Source organism: Mercenaria mercenaria, chromosome 17 (assembly GCF_021730395.1).
Source record: "Mercenaria mercenaria strain notata chromosome 17, MADL_Memer_1, whole genome shotgun sequence".
In the NCBI taxonomy this organism is placed as follows: domain Eukaryota; kingdom Metazoa; phylum Mollusca; class Bivalvia; order Venerida; family Veneridae; genus Mercenaria; species Mercenaria mercenaria.
In genome coordinates, this window is record NC_069377.1 from 72,309,794 (window position 1) to 72,322,624 (window position 12,831).

The 12,831-nt window shown below is 35.0% G+C and overlaps 1 protein-coding gene across 2 annotated transcripts in view; it reads left to right on the plus strand.

Annotated features, from left to right (window-relative positions):
- Positions 1–4,247: 4,247 nt before the first annotated feature.
- LOC123536317 (dnaJ homolog subfamily C member 25-like) overlaps positions 4,248–12,831 on the plus strand; it is a 36,056-nt gene continuing 27,472 nt past the window's right edge. Inside the window, exon 1 of one of the 2 annotated variants that reach the window (XM_045319414.2) lies at positions 4,248–4,403. In XM_045319414.2, the coding sequence (XP_045175349.1) occupies positions 4,298–4,403 (106 nt within the window). In that variant the 5' untranslated portion in view covers positions 4,248–4,297. Of the gene's footprint in view, positions 4,404–11,776; positions 11,942–12,831 lie in introns of those variants that run through there. The other variant, XM_045319415.2, reaches the window with a different exon arrangement.

Genomic DNA, 12,831 nt, shown 5'->3' on the forward strand with positions numbered 1-12,831 from the left:
CCAATTTGTAATCATAGTTTGGACTAATTAAACTCAATACTTATTTTCAACCGTAATGATATTTTGAACTATTTTAAATCTACTACCTGAGGAATCTAATTTGTGAGAAAAAAAATATTGAAGAAAAAAAATGCTATAACAAATATTTAATGTTGTACAATCATAAAATGTTTACGATAAACCTATTGAATATTCCAGAACATGAACTCTCGGTAACGTTAACCAGTGTTATACGTACCTGTTCCGTCAGACACAATCAAAGAGGAAAGCGTAGTGTCCAACTGTAAAACTGGCGATAATTAGACATTTACGGATTAAGTCTACGTGGACTGTGAACACCTAAGACGATCGATTTTTCAAGGGGACCGTCTCAACATGATAATTTTAATTTATGTTTGGTAGGAAAACATTCCTATAATGATGGTAAGGTCTGGCTTAATATGTCACTGCACAGGATAATATTTGGATTTGTCTGTCCGTCCGTCTGTTCGCCAGCGAAATGTTTTGTTATACATATCGCAAAAAGTATTTGATCTAGCGTCATAACACTTTCCTGAAATGTTCTTCAATATTATAAGTTGCGCATCTGCGACAAAGTTGAAAAGATGAGCTAGTCTGATCGCAATGTATCCGTATTCCATCGTCGTCGTCGTCCAACATGAAAAAATCTAAACTGGGTCAGTTGGGATCAAAATGTAGGTCAGCAGGTAAAACATTGTGAAAACTGTAGAAAACGTAATATCTAATTGCATCTCCATTTCTTTGTTGTTATTATACGCCCGAAGTGACGTATTTTGGGATACCACAGGTGTTCATCTGGCTGTCTGTCTGTCTGTTTGTCTGTTTGTCTGTATGTCCGTTTGTCTGTCTGTCCGTTAACAATTTTGTGTCGCCTCCGCTCTTGAAGGATTTTAAACAAACTTGAAACAAATGTTATCCACATCAGAGCGTGCAGAGCGCCTGTATCAGGTGGCTTGCTTTAAGGTCAAGGTCACACTTAGGGTCAAGTCATATGACTTTGTTTCGTGTCCGCTCTGTAACTCTTGATCTGTATGAAGGATTTTAAAGAAACATTGCACAAATGTCCACCACATCGAGTCGCGTGCAGAGCGCATGTTTTGAATGGCTAGATACAAGGTCAAGGTCACACTAAGGGGTCAAAGGTCATATAACTTTGTTTCGAGTGCGATGTGTAACTGTTGAACTGCTTGAAGGATTTTAAAGAAACTTGGCACAAATGTTTACCACATTAAGACGACGTGCAGAGCGCATAGCTCGCTTCAAGGTCAAGGTCACACTTAGGGGTCAAAGGTCACATGACTTTGTTTTGTGTTTATGTTGCTTTGCATTTCGGTGCTCTTGGTTTTATTTGGCATATCCATTTTTTGTTCACTTACAATACTTTTTATTGAATTACTTCCCTTTTATGTTACTATAAATAGGTTCTTTTGTAACATTTTTATTACTGGCCGTAGGGAAAAAACCGATACCACTTTTCTGTGGTACAACATGGATGGTACCTGCGAAGTTTAGGTGTATTTTGACATATCTGTACCTGGTAATGATTTTAGTGGACTTAGAGTTTTTCGGGGAATTTCTTCCCTTTTGTTGTCCTTTTCGTTTGGGCTTCAACAGTAAAGTTCTTTAAATTTTGCTCCCATCCCCTGATATAATCCTTCGGGCGTATATTGCCCCGCTTGGCGGAGCACTTGTTATTTCTGTATTAGCGTTAAAGACTTTGTATTTGTATAACTTTATTGTTTTAATTTGTCAGTAGTGGATGGACGAAGAGATGGACAGCTTTTTACTAGATAAATGAACGGAAGATAATCAAAATAAAAAAATCTTCCCATTTATACTGTATTATGGCATAAACATGAATGAAATGAAATTCATTTCTTGTTGACAGTTATCAGTTTATACAATCAATCCGACATGTTTTCTTCTAAACACAAGGAATGCACAGACATGTACGGTTCTTGAAAATCGTTGTCGTGAGTGCCTCCATACAGAGCTTACGCTCTTGTAACACTTCAATTCTGCGATTGAATGTTCTACAGTTATTCTGTAATGACATATATATTTGTTCAATTTAGTACATTTAATTAAAAAGGGGCATAATTCTGTCAAAATCCAAACAGAGTTATGGGGATTGCCTGTCTTGGTGTAGATTTCGATAGTAAATAACTATTTTAAGTTTCAAGTTAATAGCTTTGATAGTAACAGAGATATTTGACTTTATCAAAAACATTCACCAAAAATTCTAAGTTAAAAAGGGGCTTAATTCTATCAAAATTCAATCAGAGTTATGCGGATAGTTTCTCCTGGTGAAGCCATTGATGGTAAATAACTATTTTAAGTTTCAAGTCAATAGCTTCGATAGTAACAGAGATATTTGCCTTTATCAAAAACTTTAACCAAAAATTCTAAGCTAAAAAGGGACATAATTCTAACAAAATTCTAATCAGTGTTATGGGGACTGTTTCTACGCGTGTAGACTTAAATAGTAAATAAGTATTTTAAGATTCAAGTCAATAGCTTTGATAGTAACAAAGATATTTGACTTGATAAAAAAAAATAACAGAAAATTCTTAATTAAAAAGGGGCATAATTCTGTAAAAATTCCAATCAGAGTTATGGGGATTGATTTTCCATGTGTAGACTTCGATAGTAAATAAGTATTTTAAGTTTCAAGTCAATAGCTTTGATAGTAACAGAGATATTTGACTTTATCAAAAAAATTAACCAACTATTCTAAGTTAAAAAGGGACATAATTCTATCAAAATTCAAATCAGGGTAATGCAGAATATTTTACCTGGTGTAGACTTCGATAGTAAATAATTATTTTAAGTTTCAAGTCAGTAGCTTTGATAGTAACAGAGATATTTGACTTTATAATAAATTTAACAGAAAATTCTTAATTAAAAAGGGGCATAATTTTGTAAAAAATCAAATCAGAGTTATGGGGTTTGTTCTTCCTTGTGTAGACTTCGACAGTAAATAACTATTTTAAGTTTCAAGTCAATAGCTTTGATAGTAACAGAGATATTTGACTTTATCACAAACTTTAACCAATAGTTCTAAGTTAAAAAGGGGCATAATTCTATCAACATTAAATCAGAGTTATGCGGATAGTTTCTCCTGGTGAAGCCTTTGATGGTAAATAACTATTTTAAGTGTCAAGTCAATAGTTTCGATAGTAACAGATATATTTGCCTTTATCAAAAACTTTAACAAAAATGCTAAATTAAAAAGGGGCATAATTCTGTAAAAATTCAATCAGAGTTATGGGGATTGTTCTTCCTTGTATAGACTTTGATAGTAAATAAGTATTTTAAGTTTCAAGTCAATAGCTTTGACAGTAACAGAGATATTTGACTTTATCAAAAATTTTAACCCAACGGAGACACCGACGCCGACACCGATGCCGGAGCGAGTGCAATAGCTCTACTTTTTCTTCGAAAAGTCGAGCTAAAAACAGGCACATCCAAATTTATATCACCTACCGCATAGTGATGATATAATAACTCAAACCCTATTGCCGTTATAAACTCTTTTTCATATCGCGCATAATATAATTAGACTATGTTGAGACGGTCCCCTTGAAATATCTATTGCCTTAGGTGTCCACAGTCCACGTAGACTTAATCCGTAAATGTCTATTACTAAGTAAAATACAACTAGTATTTTGTTCACTTATAACGCCTATTTTGGATCCTCGACACTCTATCAAAAGGACCCAATTGGAAATAAGTTAAACTTTAATGGGTTATCCTTTGATATATATATATAAGTCACAACATTTGCAAAAGTGGTATAATCAATTTCATATATTTACAGTATTATTTGTAGTCTGTGATATCTTCTGTTGATATCACATTATAGAGATCGTAACAAACTATGACAAACTATATCAATTTTGAGTATTCATGATATACTATGTTTTGTTTTGTGTAAAAATGATACTATGTTTTATGTTTTATTTGTAACTTATTGTGTATGACATACAGATATGTACAGTACAGTAGGCCTATATTATCACGAATAAATCAAATAAAATAAAAAAGATGATCATTTTTTAATGTTTCAACAGTGCCATGTTTAAAAGGATTTCAAATAAAATTAAAACTTCTTGACGCTTCATGTCGCTTCTTATCGCTTCTTGTCGCTTGATTGCTTTTTGTCGCATTTTAAGTGAGACCGACTTACTTGGCGGTAATTCCTGTTCTTTGAGGTACTTAGTCGAGAACAATTTTTCGTCTAATATTTTTTGTAGTAACACGTTACCTGTCAACGATGGCAGTTTCAGTATTATTAGTTTGTTTCTTACTTTCAACGTATGTTACAGTTTCTGATGCATCAGTTGAAGGTCTTTACTGCGGACATGAAAACTGCTATGAGAGTAAGTTGCTTCTGATCCTGTATGTAAATTATTATATATTTCAAGTTGGGACAATGGGTGGGTGAGATTTCACCGGCTAATGTTTATAATGCGTTTGTAAATCAGTTATACATATGTTTGATATAGAAAGATTTAATAATATGAAGTAAGGCACCACCTAGAATGGGGACTTATCGCTAATATAAAAAATAGGAAGTGTCTAGGGGTACGGATCCGTACCTCTAGAATCTGATTCTAGAGGTACAGATCCGTACCTCTAGACAAGCCTGTTAGGAGTTTTTTAGGGGTACGGACCTCCTTTTTCTAGATATGTAGGGTCATATATATCTTAAATTTTGTTGAAAATGAAATAAAAAATAAGACTTAACCAGTGTTCACTTAAAACTTGGATCTAAATGGTTTACAGATACCAGCGTTCACCCGATGTTTACCTTCTCTTTCAAAACCTAAATAACCGAGGAACTCCAAATGAATACACTGGTTTGTTGTAAAATGAACTGTTGATAACAGATTAAATGAGTGCTTTACCCCTTTAATGAATTCTATTTGATATCAGCAAAAAAAATAAATTAAGATAATAATATCACATATTATTTTGTTATTTACTGAACACATATAAGATTAACCAAACTATGAAAATCTAATTCAACATTTAGTATCAAGATTAACAGTGTTTGTGTAAAAGTCATCGGCTTATAATATTGTGTATGAAAACATATACTGTACATACCTATGTTATAGTTATAATCAAATAAATTACCAAAAGATGATATTTTATTTTTTGTATTGTTTAAAGATTTTCAAATAAATTTAATCTTTTGAGTTCATGTCCTCTATCGTTTGTCGCTTGTCTGCTTTTTACGTTTCAAAGTGTAACGATACTGGCGGTAACGTTGGTATATCAGTAACATTTCGTCAATTTTTGTAGTAACATTCTGAATGATGCATTTCGTATTTATTTGTTTTTACATTTAACATAAGTTTGAATGTAAATTGAGGCCTTATGCACTGAAAATTTGGGAAGTGCCTGACCCTTAGAAATTATACTAACAGTTGGCAATGGTCGGTGGATTCCGCTAATTAGTAATGCTTGAATCGTTCTAGATGGATAGGAAACGTTATACTATGAGACCACTAATTTACCTATAAAAATAAAACTACATTGTAAACAGAAAAATGATCATTTCAATAGCAATTTCATCATGAATAAAGTTGGATAATTCAGACATTGCTAGAGTGTAAATATGATTTTCACACCACTTACCCTGCAGGACTACTACTAGTAACCAGTAAAATCTGCTTGCCCTTAGTGAACAGTCGCTCGCCCTTACAGTGTTTCCTGCAGGCCTTTTTAACATAGCACAGCGCCATGCCCCGTTTAAAGTGCCGCCAAGGTTTGCGCCATGTGCCGTTTTATTTTATCAGGCTTTTGTATTTATCTTGAAAACTGCCCTTTCAAAACCAGCCTGGATAGCCAATGTCCGCGGGGCATGTTCCATGTATTGTACCGTCAATTAGCGGCTTTGATCAACAGGTCGACACGTGGGTGCATCAACCGTGAATGACCCTGATTAAGAACTGACAGGATTATGCAATCAATTACTGTTTTATGATTCTTTAATTGGAAAGAGAAGATGAAAATTTGTTGTTTTTAGCACTTCGGCAGAGAAGCTACATTTAGCCTTTTTACGGAAGAGATGATTGAAAACGGTCAGTTAACACATGATTAAAGGATAATTATTTTAAAAGGTTGTTATCAATTAAAATGTAGATTGATTGTCGCACATTTTTGATGCGCTCATTAGGCCTTTAAAAATAAAATGTTGAATGTTTGCCCTTTGCCGATCGCCGACCAACCCATGAAAAATGACCAGACTCAAAATGTTTTACATCGATTTTATCTACAAGATATATTTTATTCCTTCACGGGTATCATTTATAAAAATAATATAAGATAAACATTTAAGCTTCAGAATGATACCAAATTCATTAAAATCGACAAATGTCTTGTTTAATAATTACGAAGTAGTACTTTCCAAAGCACATTCATGACACGCCAATGCAGAAGTCGCCACCATCTTGAAAATGTGAAAAGGTACATCGGTATGAAAATAACCGATAACCTAGCGATTAAGTTATAAAACCTGATCGAGATTTAAATGAATAAACTAAAAATGCAAGCCCCTAGTTTTGTTTTAGTAAATAATTTGTCAAAATAAGGCCGAAATTCAAGTTGAAAGTGCACGGCCGCATTCAAGCAAGCCGAAATTTTGAGTTATTATTCGCAATGAACCATAGGTATTCACATGTATGTTTATTTTACTTAATACTGTATAATTAGATAGAAAAAAAAACAGATTCATAGTCAATCATTGATTCAAACTAGTGTATGTATCGCAGAAACTTGATAAAAATAGTGGCAGATGATCTAATCTAGCAAATTTCACAGCATGTACTTTTTATGTAGCATTCTACTTTCGTTTTCGTATGCCCAAAACAATAGAAAAATGTAACTTTCCATGTAGATTTGTCTTCTAAATCTTACTGACAACGAAGAACAATGGGTTTAATCAGCGATATAGGTACACAGTCATTGATTACATGTAGATTTGATGAACTGCCTGTGCTCTTAACGTAATTCAATGGTGAAATGGTATGTGATGATTGACAAAATAAAGTTGCTTATTGATAGTTGTTCAATAAAACTTGTTGCTTATTAAATTATCACCTGATATCTGTCTCTGAAAATGCAAGCCAGCACTTCATGTTGGTAACAAAATAAGAATGTTTGAAAGTATGGTAAACATTATCTAAGGAATAATACAAAATATCTACGGTGACTACCCCATATCTGAGATATGAAAGATTCTCAAATGCAATGTGAAAATAGTATGTAAAATGGTGTCTGTAAAATGATGCCAGCAAACGTACTTGGAAGAATGCCCTTTCAGTGCCAAACCGCGCATTAAAAGTGCCCTTTTTCAAGGGAAGCACCATGCCCCTTTTAGAGTCTGCAGGAAACACTACCTTATAAAGTTACAACTGTCTTGGTGACCTTTTTAATAATGGCAATTTTTTAGCTCACCTGTCACAAAGTGACAAGGTGAGCTTTTGCGATCGCGCAGCGTCCGTCGTCCGTGCGTGCGTCCGTAAACTTTTGCTTGTGACCACTCTAGAGGTCACATTTTTCATGGGATCTTTATGAAAGTTGGTCAGAATGTTCATCTTGATGATATCTAGGTCAAGTTCGAAACTGGGTCACGTGCCGTCAAAAACTAGGTCAGTAGGTCTAAAAATAGAAAAACCTTCTGACCTCTGTAGAGGCCATATAATAATTTCAAAAGATCTTCATGAAAATTGGTCAGAGTGTTCACCTTTATGATATCTAGGTCAAGTTCGAAAGTGGGTCACGTGCCTTCAAAAACTAGGTCAGTAGGTCTAAAAATAGAAAAACCTTGTGACCTCTCTAGATGCCATATATTTCACAAGATCTTCATGAAAATTGGTCAGAATGTTCACCTTGGTGAAATCTAAGTCAAGTTCGAAACTGGGTCACGTGCCTTCAAAAACTAGGTCAGTAGGTCTAAAAATAGAAAAACCTTGTGACCTCTCTAGAGGCCATATATTTCACAAGATCTTCATGAAAGTTGGTCAGAACGTTCACCTTGATGATATCTAGGTCAAGTTCGAAACTGGGTCACGTTCCTTCAAAAACTAGGTCAGTAAGTCAAATAATAGAAAAACCTTGTGACCTCTCTAAAGGCCATATTTTTCATGGGATCTGTATGAAAGTTGGTCTGAATGTTCATCTTGATGATATCTAGGTCAAGTTCGAAACTGGGTCACGTGCGGTCAAAAACTAGGTCAGTAGATCTAAAAATAGAAAAACTTTGTGACCTCTCTAGAGGCCATATATTTCATGAGATCTTCATGAAAATTGGTCAGAATGTTCACCTTGATGATATCTAGGTCATGTTCGAAAGTTGGTCACGTGCCATCAAAAACTAGGTCAGTAGGTCAAATAATAGAAAAACCTTGTGACCTCTCTAGAGGCCATATTTTTCATGGGATCTGTATGAAAATTGGTCTGAATGTTCATCTTGATGATATCTAGGTCAAGTTCGAAAGTGGGTCACATGCCGTCAAAAACTAGGTCAGTAGGTCAAATAATAGAAAAACCTTGTGTCCTCTCTAAAGGCCATATTTTTCATTGAATCTGTATGAAAATTGGTCTGAATGTTCATCTTGATGATATCTAGGTCTAGTTCGAAACAAGATCATGTGCGGTCAAAAACTAGGTCAGTAGGTCTAAAAATAGAAAAACCTTGTGACCTCTCTAGAGGCCATACTTGTGAATGGATCTCCATAAAAATTGGTCAGAATGTTCACCTTGATGATATCTAGGTCAAGTTTGAAACTGGGTCATGTGCTTGATAAAAAACTAGGTCAGTAGGTCAAATAATAAAAAACCTTGTGACCTCTCTAGAGGCAATACTTTTCATGGGATCTGTATGTAAGTTGGTCTGAATGTTCAGCTTGATGATATCTAGGTCAAGTTTGAAACTGGGTCAACTGCGGTCAAAAACTAGGTCAGTAGGTCTAAAATTGTTAAAATCTTTTGACCTCTGTAGAGGCCATATTTTTCAATGGATCTTCATGAAAATTGATCTGAATGTTCACCTTGATGATATCTAGGTCAGTTTCGAAACTGGGTCACGTGCGGTCAAAAACTAGGCCAGTAGGTATAAAAATAGAAAAACTTTGTGACCTCTCTAGAGGCCATATTTTTCATGAGATCTTCATGAAAATTAGTGAGAATGTTCACCTTGATGATATCTAGGTAAAGTTCAAAACAGGGTCACATTTTGAAAACTAGGTCACTAGGTCAAATAATAGAAAAAACGACGTCATACTCAAAACTGGTTCATGTGGGAAGAGGTGAGCGATTCAGGACCATCATGGTCCTCTTGTTTAAAGGAAGTGAATAGCTTGTGTTCTAGACGTCCAGTTACTGGACGGCTAGCAAATCCTCAAAAATATTTTCTAGCCATCTGGTAATTGATTTCTTAATGAATAAGTAATGATTTTATATAGTTTTGACTGTTATTTACTTAAGATATCAATACTTATCTGTAAACAAAATATCTAGTTCTAGTGGGTACTCCCGAACAATCAATTAAGATTATGACTGGGAGGCAAAATTCGAAATCGGTTCCCTAGACAGCAAACTTATTTGTCCGGAACCGGTTCTCTAGCCAAAGTACCATGCATAGCAGCATAGGCTAGGGAACCGGAATTACATTTCTGTGCATAAAGCTGTCGAAATTCACTTCGTTTCTTTTGGTAAGTATCATGCATGTTATTATCTTAATTAATTTTACAATTTCAGCAAGCTATGCCCTTGCATTTATCTGCGTTTACTGTCTCTCCAAAAGTGTACCTATTCGCTGCATGCAGTCCGCCATATTTGAATGATATAAACTAGCAAGAATGAATACGGAAGTCGCCAAAATAAAGTTACAATAAAGAAACAATTAAAACAGATTAAGTAATTTCTGTTTATTACAATTGATCAATTTTTTTTTCAATTTGCTAATCACCTGCAAATTCTAATCCAACAAAAAAAACCTGATGCACGTGAAATGCCAAGGTGTTACAAACCATGCAGTATTTAAAATGATCAAAGAATCTGTTGGAAACTTTAATGGCAATTAAATTATTTTGTACATTCGTAAACATCTAATGATGCATATACAAAACAATACAATTTTACATTTAAATAATGCAAATAACATTTAAAAAACGTCAAAGTAGTTTGCACGCATTCATTCGCACTAGTTTATATCATTCCAGTATGGCGGACAGTAGTCAGTATGCGGCAAATAGGGGTGCGTATAGGTCAAAATGTTCAATACGATATTTGTATAGATACAAAATGATCGATATTCGATATATAATATGATATTTTCTAACGGAATAATAACATTGTACAAGACCATTATAGTAGTGCAATATGAACTTTATTACTAGTATTGATTAATAACTTTTAAGGTGGGTCTATTCTGCGACAAAATAACATGACTTGGATGCATTTTTAGCTCACCTGTCACAAAGTGACAAGGTGAGCTTTTGTGATCGCGTGGTGTCCGTTGTGTGTCTGTGCGTGCCTGCGTAAACTTTTGCTTGTGACCACTCTAGAGGTCACATTTTATGATATCTAGGTCAAGTTCGAAACTGGGTCACGTGCGGTCAAAAACTAGGTCAGTAGGTCGAAAAATAGAAAAACCTTGTGACCTCTCTAGAGGCCATATTTTTCATGGGATCTTTATGAAAATTAGTCAGAATGTTCACCTTGATGATATCTAGGTCAGGTTCGAAACTGGGTCACGTGCAGTCAATAACTAGGTCAGTAGATCTAAAAATAGAAAAACCTTGTGACCTCTCTAGAGGCCATATATTTCAAGAGATCTTCATGAAAATTGATCAGAATGTTCATCTTGATGATATCTAGGTCAGTTTCGAAACTGGGTCACATGCGGTCAAAAACTAGGTCAGTAGGTCTAAAAATAGAAAAACTTTGTGACCTCTCTAGAGGCCATATTTCTCAATGTATCTTCATGAAAATTGGCGAGCCTGTTCAGCTTGATGATATCTAGGTCAAGTTCGAAACTGGGTCATGTGCAGTCAAAAACTAGGTCAGTAGGTCGAAAAATAGAAAAACCTTGTGACCTCTCTAGAGGCCATATTTTTCATGAGATCTTCATGAAAATTGGTGAGAATGTTCACCTTGATGATACCTAGGTAAAGTTCAAAAGTGGGTCATGTGCCTTTAAAAACTAGGTCATTAGGTCAAATAATAGAAAAACCTTGTGACCTCTCTAGAGGTCATATTTTTCAATGGATCTTCATGAAAATTGGTCAGAATTTTTTATCTTGATGATATCTAGGTCACATGTGCTCAAAAACTAGGTCACTATGTCAAATAATAGAAATAACAACATCATACTCAGTTCAACACTGGGTCATGTGGGGATAGGTGAGCGATTCAGGACCATCATGGTCCTCTTGTTTAGGAAAATCATGCAGTCTAATGCATTTGCATCCAACATCGACCTTTCTGCAGACAGTATATCTCCAGAGGTGGAGAAACTCGCTCTGCAGTCTGCACCTGCAATAGTTTTACCAGAGTACGACCAGACTTTACTTTTTGGTGGCAGCATGCTTATGATAGAGATTTATTCTTAATTTTTTTAGTACACTTAGAATTTGCAGACGAAAAAATCATCAACGCAAAAATTACCGTTCTATTCCGGGTACCGTATACTGACATTTTTCTAATGCTGTTGAACGCTGATTGGCTGTCAGGTGTGAAATTGTAGAAAAGCATTTCCGGAGTAAACAAATTACGCTAACTGGAGGAGAACTATTACTGAGGCCATTTACGATGCAGTTAGTTTGTTTTTGATCGATACAGGAACATTTGATCCGATGTATCGATCGAACCCTGGATACTGGTATTCCATACATATCGAGAACCGGTATGCACCCCTATAGTTTTTTTTTGCATTGGAGAACCTTCTGTATCTTGCACTATAATCCAACAACTGAAATTTACTACCAGTGTTCTGGAGGAGTGGGAAATTTTTTTAATAAAAATCATGATTTAAATCCCTGGAAAATGAAAGTCATGAATAAATTATCAAAGCCCTTTATTGGATGTTCATTTCAAAGAAAAAGTAGAGCTATTGCACTCGCCTCGGCATCACCGTTGGTTAAAGTTTCTGATAAAGTCAAATATCTCTGTTACTATCATTTTTAGCTATTGAGTCTACTAATTAACAGGGCTTCCATTAAGCGGCGTCCCGGCGTAAAATACGCCAAAAATTATGATCCGTACGCCAATACACAATGTCAGAGGCGTACAAAGGACTTCCAATATTTTCAAAGGACGACAAAATCAATACACCGTGACGTAACTTCACTCGAATGACGTGATAAGCTCCGCCCCGTAACTAGTCAAAGTGGTTTAACTCTTGATTGACAGCCTCGTAAAAACTGCCCGCATTGTTTGAAGTGTGAGACTAGTGTGAAAGCATCGTGTTTGATAGAGACCGTCTGTAAATGTAAACCGTTATAAATCCAGATCAGTTGACATGTTTAGAATGCGCTAATTGCCGACAATAAAACATTACATGCATTTGGCTCGGATTAAGTTGATGAAAGAAGCTCCGAAGTCGGAAGACAAAGTAACTAACTGTGGAAAATTTATCGATAATTTCAGCACAAAAAAAGTTGAAAAAACCTCAGCAAGTAACTATATTCCTCTGGCAAATGACATTTCACATCCAGTTTAAATTAAAACGTTTTTTTTCCGATTGGTAATAAATTTGCTACTTACTTTTCGTAAATTTTCGTAAATGATAAATCC